At 53.3% G+C, this 16,471-nt stretch overlaps 1 protein-coding gene across 1 annotated transcript; it reads left to right on the top strand.

Annotated features, from left to right (window-relative positions):
• The first annotated feature begins 458 nt into the window (after positions 1-458).
• On the top strand, positions 459-5,816 carry STING1 (stimulator of interferon response cGAMP interactor 1). Its single transcript, XM_009481028.2, has 6 exons — positions 459-703; positions 1,324-1,504; positions 2,418-2,526; positions 2,684-2,922; positions 4,551-4,737; positions 5,626-5,816. Exons 1-6 carry the CDS (start codon positions 459-461, stop codon positions 5,814-5,816), a joined length of 1,152 nt encoding a protein of 383 aa, XP_009479303.2.
• Positions 5,817-16,471: the final 10,655 nt, after the last annotated feature.

Genomic DNA, 16,471 nt, shown 5'->3' with positions numbered 1-16,471 from the left:
TCTGCAGCAGCAGCCTCCAAAAAGAGCTGTGGCTGTGCAGGCTGGAGCACAGAGCACATTAACTGCAGTGCAGGAAACCCAGGCAGCATCCGGTGTTGCAGCTGGTAACTACTCCGGTGAGTGCAGCAAGAGGAGTGAGTGATGGCCCCGTGGCTGTGGAGCAGGGAGGGCTGGCGTAGGGTTGGCCTCAATTTGAGAGTGGGGTGGCCAGCTAGGCTCTGTCTTGCTGAGCCCACCTGGGCACAAGGGGCAGCCCTGAGGTGGCTTGTGCATCGCACAAGGGAACGTCCCCAGAAGCGGCTGTGTTTCAGCAGCGTGCAAAGGAAGGGATGGCTGTTGCGTGCTTTGGGGTGCTCAGTGAGTGCTGGATGTGCATGTGTGTCCCCCTTCTCCACTCCCCACAGCACTGCTGTGGGAGCTGGGGACAATTGCTGCTGAACACCCCCTCTCTGCTGCAGATGTCTCAGGAATTGTGGCAGCCGAGCCACCCCACCACCTTGCTCATCCCCAAGGCCCGGGGAGGGCGAGCGCAGCGGGCCATGTACCTGCTTCTGGCTCTGTGTGCTGCAGCACTGTACCTCACCGGGGAGCCCCTTGTGCCCACCGCCCGCATAATCACCTCCCACATTGTGGCCCTGCAGATCGGGGTGCTGCTCAAGGGCACCTGCTACCTGGCAGAGGAGATCTTCCACCTCCAATCCAGGTGAGCCAGCATGGGCAAGGCTGTCTCCTGGGCCACCCTGGGGACAAGGGAAGAGCAGCCTCTGGGTGTCAGGAGGGATCTCCTCCTTCTTTCTGTCCCCATGCATGCCCTCTGTGGCAATGCTCTGCTGTGTGCCGGCAGCACATGCTGCTTTCCATCAGCCTTGTGTTTTTCTCAGCTCCTCCTCCTCCTCCTCCTCCTCTCCCTTCTCCTGCCTGCCCAGCTCAGCGGTATGTCTATGGACCTCTCCCTCTCCTCTCTGTGGTAGCTCCCTAGTGTGCCCTTTACCTGGGGAGCAGATCTCAGCCCGCAGCCTTCCCCTACTGCCCAGTGCCGGAGGGCATGGGGCTGTTGGAGATAATCTCCCCTTGCAGTCTAGGGCAACATTACATCTGCTCCCCTCTGAGACCCATGGGTGCTGCAAGAGACCCAAGCCCTCTCCTGGCTGGGGGCACCCAGGGTGTGCTGAGCAGGGTCCCACAGGGCTCCCTGGCTCCAGCTCTAGGTCAGCAGCACTGGCAGAAAGGTGGAAGCATCCCCTGGCCAGTGCCCTGTGGTTGCAGATGGGGATGGCGGGCAGGCAGCCACCATCTTGTCTCCTGTCTCCCTCTCCCACCCAGGCACCAAGGCAGCTTCTGGAGGATGCTGAGTGCCTGCTTCCCCCTGCGCTGGCATGGGCCTGTGCTGCTCGCCTGTGGCTTAGCCTATGTGGCTCTTCTTGATGGAGATGGGCAGCCACTCAACTTCCACCTCGGCCTGGCCACCCTCTGCCAGCTCCTCATCCTCACTCTGGGGCTCCATGTAAGGCACCAACACCTCTAGCCTGGCCAGCCATCCTGGGGAGTGCAGCAGCCCCAAGTGGTTGTGGGGGGCACATGGCCCAGCTCTGCGCAGTCCCTGCACGTACAGCCCATCCGCACGCAGCTCCGCAGTGGCAGACATGCTCTCATTAGCTCAGCCCCGAAGAGCTGATCTCCTCGGCCCCATACTGCCACGCATGCCAGCAGGAGGGCCAGGCTGCCTTGTGATGAGCACAGCCGCCCCGGGCACTGGCAGCAGTGTTGCTGCAGCCAGCACCCCGCTGACACAAAAACCAGGGATAATTTTAAATCTGTCAGTCAAGCTCGTGCTTGGGGGAAAAGGGTAGTCTGTGTGGTGTCCAAAGGGTTAATTATCAGGCATGCTGTGGGTGGCAAAAATACCTCTGCAGCATTGGGAGGGCTCTGCTTTACCTCAGTAGAGCTGGAAGGGGAGAGGGGTCACACAGGCTCCAGAGAAGTGATTTGGGGAGGGCAGCCGTCAGGTGCCTGTGGGGTTTCAACACCCATTTCCACCTAAATGAACACACAGAGCCAGCAGGGGCCACCAGTGGCCCTGGAAATCCCACCATTAGGTGCTGGAATGTCTCCTCCCATATGCTGGAAGCACTGGGCAGATGCACAAGTTGCACTGGGACACACAATCCCAATGCAGCCAGAAATGTGTCTGGCTTGCTCCAGCATCAGCTTCCTCATCTGCAGGGGCTGTGTGGGCCATTGAGGACCCTTGCCCCGCTGCCCAGTGTGATGGTGGAAGGGGGCAGCAGGGTTGCTCACTCTCCAGATCTCTTTGGAGAGGGTGGCTGCTCTCCAATCCCTGTAGAGAACTGACTGTTGCAGAAGAGCCTAGGCGGCTGCTTTCATCACCGCTGGTTTGTCTTTCCTTCCCTCTGCAGAAGCCCTCAGCAGTGGAAGTGTCTGAGATGTCTGAGAGGTCCAAGCAGAACGTCGCTCATGGGCTTGCCTGGTCTTACTATGTTGGGTACCTAAAAATAGTCCTGCCACGTATGTAGCTGTTTCCCTGCATTATCATGCCTACATATAGAAATAGCTTCTAATAACAATCCTTCCACTTTTACAGTGTTAGCAGGGAAATGGGGAGCAAGGTAGAAAGCAGCTGTACTCATGCCAGGCACCTCTGTCTAATGCTGTCTTCCACCAGGGGTGAAAAAGTCGATGGAGGAATTCAGCAGAGCCAACCCCAATGTGCTGGCATGCAGGGAGACTTGGAAGCTACACATCTTGGTCCCTCTGACCTGTGACATCTATGATGACCTGGAGAAAGCTGACAGCAATATTCAGTACCTGGCAGATCTCACTGAAATCACCCTGACCCGAGCTGGCACTAAAAAAAGGGTCTACAAGCACAGCCTCTACACAATCACGGATGAAGACAACAAGGTATACTGAGTGAAGCACTGGGAGAGCCATCGGCATGCATCAGCCCAAAGGTCTTCATGGCCTCAGATCCCAGCCCAGAAGTGGCCATAAGGGCAGGACAGTGTCCCCTCTCCTATTACATACTCCCAGCTTTCAGCAGACTTCTGTGAGATAGAGAGGTCCTGTTCGTGACAGCCATCTGCACCCCTTCCTCCTGGCTCCCTCCTCCCAGGCTCAGCCCTTTCAGGGATGTTGAGCTCACTTAACCCCTCCTGGAGTTGATTTAAGTCCGGAAAACAGCAGAAAGCTGAGCACAAAAAGGCAGATGTGGGTTCCAGAGCATCACTTCCCATGGGACGAATGAATATTGCTTTTTGTTGTGAAGAGGTGCTTGAAAATGTCTGTGTGAGTTGTTATATAATATGACTCTCTCCCCTTCCCCCAGTCACCTCTTTCCAGCACTGATGAGCCCTAAATCCCTCCATCTCACGTTGCATTCATCTCCTTCCACATCTTCAGGCAGATGGGCCTCTGCCCCTGCACCCTTGGAGGAGGGAACACACTGGTCCTGCTGACATGGCCATGTAATGGAGGCATCAGCAGAGCCATGCTTCTCACCCGGGTCTCCCTAATTTGCCTTTTGATGGTGGCTGAGCACTGAGCTGCTGCTTTTAAAGCCCTGCCTGCAGGGACTCCAGAACCTCTTTCCTGGCCCTGCTCCTGGGGAAGTACAGTCAGCATCAGGTTTTTCCTGCTACAAGGCATGCACTGATGCTGTGTTTCATCTGCCAGTCTCCTGCTGAGTCACTCGGCACCAAGTGAGCTCCAGCAGCTCTGCAGCTTGGACCTGTCCTGACCCACTGTGTGTTGTCAGTAAAATCTGTCCCTCAGCTTGCTGCCCAGTTGCTGGTGAACACATGCATGACAGCAATGCTAGCTCCCATCCTTGGCACCTGCTCTGGGTCACCGTGGCGACTGCCCTCCAAGGCTGGTAGCTCTTCCTGCCTACTCTGCATTTACCCAGGGATCCTGTCCCTCTTCCTTCTAATGCACTTGATTAAACTTTCCAGTTTGCCCAATATAAGACTTACTGGTAACCCTGCTCCTCCTTGAAATTTTTATGGCCTTAACAAATCTCTCCTCATTTGTTTGATCAGCCTCCTTCTAGCTATGCATTCATCTTGCCAGCATTTATCCTCTTCTCTGTTCTCCTACTCTCCGTCAGGATGCTCAGACTTCCCCTTCTCTAGCAGAAAAGCCACCAAGAAGGTGTAATCAGACATTGGCAAGGGGCATCTCCACAGAGGACTAAACTCCATAGAGAAAATCACTTCCCAGGCTGTGGCACCCTGGGGCCCCGTGGGAGGAAGGCAGCTTCCTGAGCCCACCTGCCGCATGGGGCACAGCCATACCCCAGGCCAGTACTCTGCCAGGCCAGTTGCTGTTTCCCACTCAACACAGGGCAGGAGGACATTCAGGCCAGAACCAGTGTCCCTGTCCTGGGGGTCCAGCACACAGCACCAGTGCAGGGCAGACCATGGAGCTTCCAAGGGGTCTCAAGGGCTCTGCCCAGCACCAGGGTCGTCCAGCAGCCCTTTCCCAGGCGCTTGGTCCTCCTGCCCCTATGTCTTTTTCTTCCATCCCTGCAGGTCTGGCACTGTGCAGTGGAGTATGCCACACCACTGCAGTCCCTCTATGCCATGTCCCAGGATGAGTGTGCTGCCTTCAGCCGAGAGGACCGCCTGGAACAGGCCAAGCTTTTCTACAGGTCATTGGAGGAGATCCTGAAAGGCTCCAAGGAGTGTGCGGGTACCTACCGGCTCATTCCATATGAGGGTGAGTGAGGACGGGAAGAGGGTAGGGGTGCCCAGCATGGTGGCTGTGCTCCCCCAGCCCCTTGAGTGACCTCAGATCAGGGCAAAAAAGGGGAACTAGGCAGGTTCCATGTAGTGCTTGGCTGATATCCCCACTCACACGGGCATGGATGTCCATGCCGCAGTGGGAGAAAGGGGCTGCTTCCTGACACAGAAGAACTTCTTGCTGTGGGTCTCAGAGGAATGGGGAGGATGCTGGCAGAGCTAGTCCTTGTTGAAGTCCCCAGAGGCACCTGGAAGAAGCAGTCTTCCACTGGGGGAGCAAGAACACTCCCTCAATGATTAAATATAACAGTGGGCTTCCAGGGGAAGAAGCAGCCCCCTTCACTGCTGATGTTCCTGGGAGAAATGACTGCGGCTGTCAAGCCCTCCCCAGCATTGGGATGGGTGTTGGGGTGTGTGCTGGTTCAGTGGCATTCCTCCTGACAGGGGATGAGGAGTGAGGGTATCCCTTCTTCCTTTTAATTTCCCTTCTTCCCACCTCTGCCAGAGCAGCAGGGCTTGAAAACAGCTTGCTGCTTTTTGCTGAAATGAATCTCATTGTTTTTCAGAGGAAATTCAGCACTCTCCCTGATCGGGAGAAGCATTTCTATCCAGCGAGGTAGTTTCCATCACAAGCACTACTGGGAAACCAGCACATACTGCCTGTATTTTACTTTCCTTCCTGCACTTTGTGTTTTATTTTCTTTCTTCCGGCATGCTCAAAGGGGGAAGTAAGAACAGTTATTTTGACTTCTCAGAAATCTTGCATACTTTGGGGCATCTCCCAGAGACTCTGCTCTGCTCCCTGCCCAGACCCCTGCCTCGGGTCAAACCATTGAAGGTGGGTTTTGTCTGTCTTCTGTTCCAGAGTCGGGCGAAGCAGAGACTCACTTCTTATCCAGAAACGTCCTCTGGCACCTCCAGCAGCAGCGTCACGAGTACACCATGTACGAGGGGAACCAGCCACACAATCCATCCATGACCCTCAGCTCAACAGAGCTCAATCTCCAGATAAGTGAGTCAGACCTGCCACAGCCTCTGCGAAGTGACTGCTTCTAAAGCACCAGCACTGCCCAGCCCCACACGACTGCCTTGGGGCTCTGGTCCCCCTTCCCCAAGCCCCTTCCTCTTGCAGCAAGTGCCGCCCATGACAGCGATCCCCAACCTCCTGCAGGAACTGCCCACCAAGACCTCCTGTGCATCATGTTTACTGGAGACAACTGACTCAAACCACAGTCCTGTGACATACTTCCCATTTTCTTTGTTATGTATATCTCATATATTAATCCACGGGTGGTTTTTTTTTTAATCTGCTTTGATTAATAAATATTAATTAATAAAGCATTTTAAAATTAATAAAGCATTTTCCTCCGGAGTAAGTTGCATTATCCTGAATCTTGGACACAATGTGCTGTCTGCCCTTGGAAATCCTGTGGTGTTGGACAGGGCTTTGGAAATCCCAGCCATGAGTGTATATGTGTATGCTGGGTCCAACACATCCAGCCAGCATGGCCTGGCTAACCTGATGGCTTCTGCAGGCACAAGGAGTATGGGCAGGACTCCCAGGGTACCCTCCAGCCTGATGGACCCACTGTGCAGTCACACACAAATATCCTCACTATCCACCCACTTGGGATGTGGAGGTAGAAGAAGAGGAAGTCAGGCCTGGGGAACTCTGATATTGAATAGTCCCACAGTGCAAGAAACCTCCCTGCCTTTGCTCCATCCAGTAATTTTGCACTGAGAGCCATCTGTGGTGCCTGCCGATGCCCTTCGTGCCCACATTCCTCCCAGGCACTCCACAGAAGTGTTTCTCCAGCCCCGAAGGACATGCTAGACCCCCTGGAACTCTGGGAAAGGGGCAGGGTGCAGTGCTGGGACAACTGGCTTGGGGTTTTTGGTGCAAGACATCACACATTGGGCTGCTCATCCCTCTGTGCCTGGTGGTGAGGTACCCTCAAGAAGCCCAGCAAGCCAGGCCCTCCCTGCCCACTCAGGCCCCATGTGGTCAGGTAGAAGCAGGGCAGAGGATGTGCAGCGGGTCTCCTCAGCATGGCTCTGAGAGACAATTTCTTGGCTCTGCCCATCTACATGCTCCTCCAGGATCTGCCTGGAGGAGATGCCTAGGCTGAAAAAGGGGCTGTACCCACGCCAGCCCCAATGCCTGGAGACCCTGCGTAAGGCCACATTTGCTGGAGAAACCCAGCTTGTGAGGGATGGAGCCTGCTCCCGAGGGACTGCCAGAACCAAGAAAGCAGATGAGAAATACAGTTCCCTGTGGTGGGCTGCTGCCAGGAGCCTTCTCAGTCGGGAAGACAGCAAAATCCCAAAGGTGCTTTGCATGACCTGGGCCAGCCATGGGGCAGGGGAGCCAGCTGGTCCCTCAGGCAACCAAGCATGAGTGACACAGCATGGCCAGAGCTGTGTTCCATGGGGCAGGGTGGTGGCTCCAGGGCTTGTTGCTTACCAGGTTGCCAGAGACTATGGCAAAGCTTTGCCATAGTGCAGCTTGGCAAGGCCACAAAGATGGTGCCAGAGCTGTGTACCCACTGCTCCATGCCTCTGTTTCCCCTTTTCCCAAGAGCTGAAGGAGTATCTAGCCAGCCAGTTGTGCCCTGGGAGGGAAGGGCAGGCAGAAGACAGCTCAGTTGGCTTGTTACCCTCTGATGTTGCAGCATCCCTACATGGATGTGATCCCTTTGGTCCCTCCCAGCTCCCAGGACTTTAGCAAAATGATGAAGTCCCTTGAGAGCTCCTATTCACCCTCAGCCCAAACTTCCAGCACCAGGGCCTACACACAGCTGTGGCCATCCTCTGGCCAGCCATGGAGACCCCAAGGGGACTGCGGAGTCCAGGGGCCCAGAGGAGGTGACCTGGCCACATGGCTGAGGATGGTGACAGGAGTGCTGTGCCTGGTTCGCTCCTGGCTCTACTCACAGTTTCCTGGGTGGCTTTGCATGGAGCCAGACACACAAAAGCACCCTAGGGGACGATACTACCTCTGTGGATACTGGTGAGTCTCCAGCAAAGCCAGCTTCCCTGCCACTATTTTTCCAGTGTGTGTAGGTCCCTCAAATCCTGTCGAGACTTGTTGGCCAATGGTCTGGTGCCAGGTATGCGATCTCTCTAACAGCAGGCTCAGGCTCCTTACTGGAGCTGTGGCTGCCCAGCCTAGCCATGTCCTTGCCACATAGCTCCTGTCAGCAGCACCCAGCAAGCTGCTCCTTCCAGAAGCCCAGCTTCCACTGGTCTGAGCATGCACAGCCCATGCAAGGGCCATGATGCACTGCAAGGGTAACAAAACCAGCCAAGAGAACAGAGCCAACCACGGCGGTGGGGATCATGGCAGGGTGCTGGGTTTCTTTGTCAGTCCCAGGCGGTGGCAGAGATGAAAGAAGGGCAGGAAGACGGGTGCCCCAGCCTGGGAGGCAGAGGTGCCTGGGGAGCAATCCTGAGACAAACTAAACAGCTGCACATTTATGTCACTGCTTCTTCACATACCTGGTACAACAGCTTTGGTGCTGGTGGGGGGCTGTGGGTGTGGGGCTCCCAGCAGGTGAGAAGGCAGCTCTAGTGGGCAACCTGGCACAGCACCAGACACTGCTGGGAGCCTGGTTTAAAAGCAGCCTGCCTGTGCTGCCTCCAGGGGCAGTTCAAAGGGCTCTGACATGAGAGTGCTGCTTCAGCCTTGTTTGCTCCACAAAGAGCTCATTGGGCTCATCTCAGAAATGTAGGCACACCACCACCACCCAGGATTGTCCTCTGAGTGGAAGAAGGAAAACCTGGGTGTACTATTTTGAACAGTTGGATGAAAGCTTGGATGACTGCAATTTCTGCTGGGAAGAAGGTAGCCTGGAAAACCCTCACCCTGCAGTCAGCCACCACTGGCCACCGGTGGCTCAGCCCACATGAAGCCTGCAGAGCCAAGCACTTCACAGCCACCCAAAGAGACTCAGTAGCGCTGTTAAGCCCAGCTGGCAAACTGAGGCACAAAGAGCTTATAATACAGCTCCTTAATCACCTTTTGAAGCCTCTAGGATTCAAAAGGGCCCTTGGACCTGCTCAGGCTCCCAGGAAATAGGCATCCCAAGGCCAGTGAGCACCTGGACGTCCTTCCCCTCACGCAGTGCCAGTGTGGCAAGGCTCCAAGGATGCCTGCAAGTCCTGCGATCCCTGTAGGACAGTGTTTGCTGACCCTCTCAGGCTGGTACCATTTTCCTAGCCTGGAAGTGTGCTCTGTCCTGAAACCTCCTGCCCCCAGTGTGACCCTGAGTAGAGAAGGATTGGCTACAGCTTATTCCTCTCATCTAAAGCCACTCATGAAACAGCTCCAGTTCCTTCCCAGGAAAAAACTGTTCCTACCCGGCAGCTGCCTCTCAGCAAAACAACCCAGGTGAATATCAGGGCTCCATCTTTCACACACATGGGAGAACACAGTGGGAGATGCCTCTCCCTGGCTCCAGCCCAGCAAGCTTACAGAGATTTGGTCCTACTGGGACTGGGAACTGGAACCCATTTCAGGATTCAGTAAAACCTTAATCTGCAGCCTAATCTCTGGGTACTGCATCTGTGCAAAAGACAAAAATGACAAATGAAAGGGCTGTAAAGGAGGGTTTGTGACAGCAAAGGCTACTGCAAAGAGCCAGCTCCTCTTGGCCTGCTGGTTTGCAGAGGCATCAGGAATCTTTGCTGAGGCCTCCAGGATGCGCTGAGTGCCTGGTGCTGCACTGGCCAGAGGAGGAGAGGGGAGAGCTGTGCTGCTGCAGGTGAGAGACCTCCTGCTTGTGGTAGGAGACGCACACCCCTGGGTGCAGGGAGCAGAGTGGCAGACCAAGAGGTCTGGCCCTGGGGCGTAGGCAGGTGGTCACCCACCTGTTTTGGAGCAGCATTCCAAGGCCACAGAGCAAACTCTGTGGGCATCTGCTGAGCTTCAAGGTAAACGCATGGCATCAGGGCTGAGCTCAACAACACAGGAACAGCCAGAAGCAGCTGCATGAGCAGCAAAGCCAGCACCACTGCAGTCCCCGAGGGTTTGCGCCTTCAAAACCACTGGGGATCCTCATGGGGCATGAACATCTTCCTGATGCCCTGCTCCCTTCCCATATGGGTGCTTCTTACCTTGCCCATCACCATCTTCAGTCAGGTTGGGCTGAAAATGGCTGGTAAGCTTAGCCCATATTATCAGGGGACAGGTAGAAAGACAGGCACAAGCCCAGAGGAAACCTGACAGTGCAACCTCATTCCAGCAGAAACCGTGCTGCCAGCCAAAGGCTGGCTCAAGGGCAAAGCCAGGGCCAAGCAAATGGCAAGGTGAAAGTCTTTGCTAGCAGAGTGAATCACAGGCAGAGCTGAATCAGAGGCAGGAAAATCAAACCTCAGAAGAAGGGGAAGCTTGCTGCCCAAGCTGGCAAACAGAGGATAACCAGTTTCCCCTTGAGCTCTGTAACAGCACAGATCAGCTCAGGTTTTGCGCTAATTGCAGCATTCCACATCAGACCTGGCTCAGGACTCTCCAGCTTCTGGGGCAGTTGAAGGTGCCACAGGGCATCAGCAGCACAGACGCAGCCTGGCCCACTGCTGGCATGCACCAGCAGGCCAGTGCCATCCCCTCCGCAGTCCCATGCCCTCGTCACCACTGTGCCCACCGCCATGAGGAGGCAAAAGCCCCAGATGTCCCCGGTCATCACACAGTGCTCCGGCACAGCCTCGCTTCAGCAATGCCCTATGCTCCAGTGCCATGGCTGCCAGCAGGAGGCAGAGGTGTGCAAGGGGCACAGGCAGTACCCCAATCTGGAGCCAAATGTGCAGGGACTGCCAGGGCTGTGGGGTGATGAGCAGATTTAGGGGGCATCTTCAATCTGAGCCCCCTGAGCATAAGCCGTGGGGGACAGGAACATGGCCGCATGCCTAACCATCACAGCAAGGTGCCTGACACAGGGCTACGAGCCCCAGCTATTGCTTATCCCTGGAGAAAGCACAGAGCCACGGGGTTGACTTATGGGTAGGTAGGCTCAGTGCAGCAGTGAGAGGTGGCTGGCACTGCTCTTGCCCTACTTTTTCCTCTCTCCACTGCTTCTCCACTTGGTGAGGATGTGTGAGATGAGGAACTGAGCTTTCCTGCCAGCTCTTCAGTGGGACTGCTGGGTCCCGGGCATCCAGGCCTCAAAGAGCTAAAGACCAAGCCAGTCACAGCCCATCAGCCCCACCAGCAGCAGGGTGGTCTTGCTGAACATTTTTTACCCAACACCTGGAACTGCTCCATAGCCTGAGAAGCTCTCTTCTACCCTCAGGATGAAGGAGAGGCATTAGGGAGCAGCAGACCCATACCTGAGCCATAGGGAGCAGCAATGCCACCATAACTCAGCAAGGTGAGCTGAGCGGGCCCAAGGTCCACCACCATCCAGTAACGAGGCAGGTCCAAGGTTGAGCAGAGAGGTAGGTTCACAGTCAAGGTCTGGGTGAGCCAGGCACAGGACAGCTGCACCCTCCCTCCAGCCAGGGCTGGGGCCAGGGCTGAGCTTGGATGCAGCAAGGACGAGGCTTCTCACAGCTCTTCCTCACATCTTAGCTGTTTTCCCATCAGGTTTTTCTAGTGCTATTTGGATGTAAATAAGCCCAGCTCCTGTTCATTTGCAACCACAGAGTTAGCCAGGTCGGCAGTCCCTTCTGAGGCATACTTTGGTCTTTACTCCTTGTGGGTGACCAGAAATCACTATTAGCTGCCTAAAGTGATCCATCCATATCCGTCCTGCTCCATACAGCAAAGAGGAGACATTTTTTAACCTTAGGGTGGGTGATATGTGAGTTGTCTCAAAGACCCATTGCACAGCAGGTGCCTGCGCTTTTACCAGAAACTTAGAAAAACTGATCTTCAGTTTTTCTGCAAGACATGCATATGCCTATTACAAGACTGTCTTTACTCCTGCTTTTGTACATTTTCTCCTTCACCTCAGATGAAAAGCCATCAGTGCAGGCTGGCCTGCCATTTGCACGAATACAGCAACTGTCTGGGACAGAGGGGAGGATGGAGGCAGAGTGCTCCTGAATTCCTGCCTTTTGGTGTGGGAATGGTGAATTTAGGATTTGGTTTTATGGAGGCTGCATTCCCTTACTGCCTAAAATCTCACTGGACTCTCTGAATAGTTTATTCTCTGGAGGGTTGTGTGTATTAAAGATCACTGTACTGGAAGTCTCAGGAATTTTCAGGATGACACCAGCTACACGGACTGATATTTGAAGAAGGGAATGGAGCTGAAAGCTGCCTTGTTCTCGCTACATTCAGGATGAGAAGTGTTTTTGGCTCAGGAGCCAGTTCCAACCAACATGGCCGTGGTGGATGGCAGAAGTCAGCAGGAGCTCTGGGCACTCATCACCAACCTGGCATCAGGCACACGAGCATACTTTGGGAGGGTGGACATATTGCCCAGGAGGCTGCAGTCTGCTGAAAGCAGGGCAGCACTTCTAAGGAGCTGACTTTCCCAGGTGTTCTTTTGGATTTTTTTTTTTAGCTTTTTAACTCTTACCTCCCAGCACATAACTCCCAGTTGATGCTGACATCTTTGTGACTCCGGGTTTAAGGCTAGAAAGGAGAGTTGCTCTGCTTCTGTTTTACTGCTGGGTTCTGGGGTTGAGAGGGTCTGACCCTCAGGAGCCCATCCCTGTAAATGACAGTAGTAGCAGGCACCTCATTCAGCTCAGTGCTAAATAATTTCAGGAACAACTATTGGTAATTAAATGATGCCCCATGCCATCCAGCTTCCTGGCTTCCTGCTTATTTAAATGGCACAAAGAAGTGCTGGAGCATCAGCAGAGAAATGTCCCTGCTGTTTTTTCTCTGCTGCTTTAGAGAATCAGGAATGGTCTCATCCCTCTGTTGTCAAATGTTTGCTTGGTGCAGGAGGATGGGGTTCCCTGCCACCACTGTGAGCCGCTGATCTCCTGGAAAAGGCACCAGTCTGTCGTTGCTGGTTGACATCAGCAAACCTGGCCACCGTCCATGCTCTGGTTCATATAAAAGATAGTGAACTGTCATCTTTATTGCAGCTACCTGCTTGTTTGAACTGTCCAGTTTCCACTTTGAATGTGTCATGACTGAACACACCAATAAACTGGAGTCGTCTGCCTCTTTTCACTAATCCCCTTGAACAGGAGGTGGCGCAGAACTGCAGTTCAACCTACATTGCACAGGACCTGCATTTAGAGGAAGAAACTGTTGCTCATGTGGCGGATGCTCACGGAAAGCTGTATCAGAGCAGTGTCACATGTGGCCACAGGAGTGATGGCATCCAGTTTGCTGTGCGTCTGTGGCCCCATGCTCTGGGATGCTCTCTGTGGGAGACACAATGGTTTGGGAGCAGAAAATATCATCCAGCTTTTCAGGGAAATCTCATTATTTTCTTGCTGGTTTACGATGGATGTTGGAACCTCAAACTTCTGCTTCTGCTCCAGTGCTGAACAGCAAGAAAACTTTAAAAAGATACCTTGTGTTGCTCAACAACAAAATGTGGCCCTTACTGCAAACTGGTTCCTTCAATCTGGTGACTCTTCTTGGCTGGCTTCAGCAGTGACATTTTTTAAGTCCTCTCAAACATCGATTCCTTGGCATCCAGCATCACTTACAGTTTGGGGGTACGTTGCTATTTGCCATGGGGAAATGACTCTTTTTGTCTCCAGATTTAAGCCTTTGCACAGTTTCTCTAACCCCAAGACTGTGCATAAGTCACTGCTTTGCTCAAAATCAGAAAAACTTACTGAGTCACTTAAATTCATTCAGTTTGTGATGGGAACTGGAGTTGATCAAGTGCTGTACAAAATGCTTATGTACTCATCATTATCAGCAGCTTAAGGAAAGACACATGGCTTAAAAAAAAGAACAAAGAGAAAAGGTGCAGCATTCCTTGCTCTTGGCTATACTCTCACTTACTTATGTGTGAATCTAAGCAGCTGATCTGGATGCTGGTTTTCTCCCTCTTACTCTTGCTGTCTGTGCTTATGGGACTATGTCCCCGCAAAGGCTGGTAAACAGAATATTCCTATAATGCTCATGGTTAGTGACTGGATCATGGAAAATGCGTTGAGATTTCTCATTTTTGCTTACATTCCTGGTAACTACTGTCTGCTGAAGTCTTATGCCAAGTACACACCTTGGCTTAACATTTCTTTCTAATGGAAGAGCCAGAGTCAATTCTGACTCTTTAAAAATTTTATGCAGTGGCTTGAATAAAAATGTTGGCATTAACAAAACCGATCTTCTAGAAGACCCCAAACCTGACTTACTGTAAGGCCCTCTCTGGTGCTGAAAGGCAGGAAGTGTTCTCAGCTTCGTTTGTGCTCCACTCCTGGGAGCTACAAACTCATCCTGAAACTTGGGACCTCAAGCCTTTGGGCAGAAACGTTCTGATTGTTTGAAAAGGCCAAATTATGAAGCCTTGCAAATGCAGAATGCTTCTGTATCTGGGGCAGGAGGGGAGAAGAAGACAAAGGTTTCTGAAGTTTGACAATAGCAAAAAAGATTCCCCAGCACCTACTTTTATTTGTATCCTTAAACCTTATATCCATGTAATTTCTAAAGAGCAGGTGATTTTGGTTGATAATTGTGCAGGTCTAGAGCAAAGAACACTTTGTGCATGATAATGCTTTACAACCAGCTTGTGCAGTGGTGGTCACTTTGTGAGGCTGAAATAAAACAAGTTATTGGCAGATAGGTGTGCATGCCAGCCAAGGAGGGTCGTGTGCTTCGATAGAGAAAAATGCACATCGTCTTCTGCAGAGAAGTGCTTGTGAGGTTGGCGATAGGTACACCTTTCATGAGGAAACAGCTACAGGAGGTGAGCAGCAATGACTGTTCAGTGGTGCTATGTTGCCCTCAAGTGTTGCTTTTTAGCAATATCCAAATTTGCAAAGTCTGCACTAAGTTGCACTTCTCATTTTGTGGCTGTGCTCCAAGAAAGGCCCTTGCAATCACACTGATTCACTGACTCACAAGGGTCACTCACCTGCTCAGGCAGCAACAGCTGGAAGCCAACCCCAGAACGGGGTGTTGCACTGACACACCACAATGTCCCTCAGAGGGGGTCTTCTCTCATCAGATGCTTGTATAAAATCCTGCTGTGTGCAATGGACCCAGCACAAGTTACATGACCCCAGCTGATGCTTGCCTGTGCCAGGAGCCTTGTGGTGTCCTACACTCACCAGCTCCTGTGGATTCAAAACCACTGCCAGCCTCGTCTTTCATCAGTTCCTAAGGGACTTTCAGAAGCTGCCTCTCAGCATGTACTTCTCCTCTCTGGCCTGCTGCTCCGCGGTAGCTATTTCTTCATCCACACCTACAGCATCTGGTCACACAAATTTACACAGCAGCACCCTTTGGGACACAAGAACCAACCTATGTGGGCCTGAAGGCATGGTACCCTGCGACAGGCACCATGTACTAATCAGCTGCTGCCCAGGTCACATGGGAACATCTTCTCCCTCTTGGGCTGGCAAGGGAGAAATGGTCATGCATTTGTAAAATATCCTTGCAGCTATGAAGGACAAACCAATCCCCATGTCACTGCTCACAAGCAGGACAAAACACCAGTGTCCTCGAGGCACACACCCACACCAATGTGCCAGCTGATTCCCCATGGCACTGCTGTGGGCAAACAAGCAGAGATCTCCTCAGCCTGGTCCCCAGACATCCTGGGAAAGAGACCCTGAGGGAACAGGGGCTGCAGAGAGGCAGGTCCTGGCAGCACAGGGTCACAGCTGGGCCATGCCAGCCTTGACAGCATTTCCTTCAAACCCGGGCTCCAGACTCTCTCACCCAACTGCCTTCACTCCATTTAGTACCTTGGCATTTTCCTTCACACATCCCCTCTTCTGAGAGCAGCCCCTGCCCACAAGTGGATCACAGCATCTTTGGGAGACCGCAGGTAGAGGCAAACAGACCGACAAGTGATTCCTTCAGCCACAGCTCCATACAACTTGCTGTCACCTCAGCTAACCTCTGAACTATGCTGAAAAGCCACAGCATGACACTTGGACGCATGAAGCACAAGGGCAGAGGAAGACTGAGATTTCTATCATCTGAAACCCCACTTACCTCCCTCTTCAGTTCAGGCAGTGGGAAGAAGAGAAAAGACAGTGACTCAAAGGCTAGGCCCAGCCCGCTCCTGTCCCTCTGTCACTTATGCGCAGCAGATATGATGTTCCTGCAGTGATCTCCACTTACCAGAACCATGCCTGCAGGGAAAGGCTGTTCCCACACCATGCTGTGGTTTGTCCTCCTCCAGTGGGCCAAAACCAAAGGCAGCAGCACCCTGCCATCACCATTTTGTTGTACCACTCACAGGCCCTCCTGCTCATCTTCTGCTGCTCCCTCCCCAGACCTGAACAAACACTCAGTGTCAGGATGTGTTCCATACCTCTAGGCTGTGACTGGGACCCCAAACCCAAGGCAGAGCTTTGTCTGTGTGGGCAGAGGGCAGGCAGGGAAAGCAGAGAGCAATAACACGTGGGGCCACTCCAATGCTGCAGCCAGCCCCAGAACCTTGGCAGCATCTTCTAGGACAGAGACAAGGGGACTCCTGAACACTGAGCTCCGGCAAATGCTCTGCCAAGGCCTGGCAAGCCACTGGGACTTCTCCCTGCTGGCTTGCCAGGCCCAGGGAGGGGAATGCCCCCCGCACTGCCCAGGGTGGATGCTGGGCTGATCCTCGGACCTTTGCAACAGA

Source organism: Pelecanus crispus, chromosome 8, assembly GCF_030463565.1.
Source record: "Pelecanus crispus isolate bPelCri1 chromosome 8, bPelCri1.pri, whole genome shotgun sequence".
Taxonomy (NCBI): domain Eukaryota; kingdom Metazoa; phylum Chordata; class Aves; order Pelecaniformes; family Pelecanidae; genus Pelecanus; species Pelecanus crispus.
Note: the sequence above shows the minus strand (reverse complement) of the source record. Positions and strands in the feature narration are given on the sequence as shown.

Bases quoted from the DNA above. Each gene is read 5' to 3' on its own strand.
- STING1 (XM_009481028.2), top strand. From the start codon at position 459: ATGTCTCAGGAATTGTGGCAGCCGAGCCACCCCACCACCTTGCTCATC. The intron at 1,505-2,417 runs GTAAGGCACCAA...TTCCCTCTGCAG, and splicing joins TCCTCACTCTGGGGCTCCAT to AAGCCCTCAGCAGTGGAAGT. The intron at 2,527-2,683 runs GTATGTAGCTGT...GTCTTCCACCAG, and splicing joins CCTAAAAATAGTCCTGCCAC to GGGTGAAAAAGTCGATGGAG.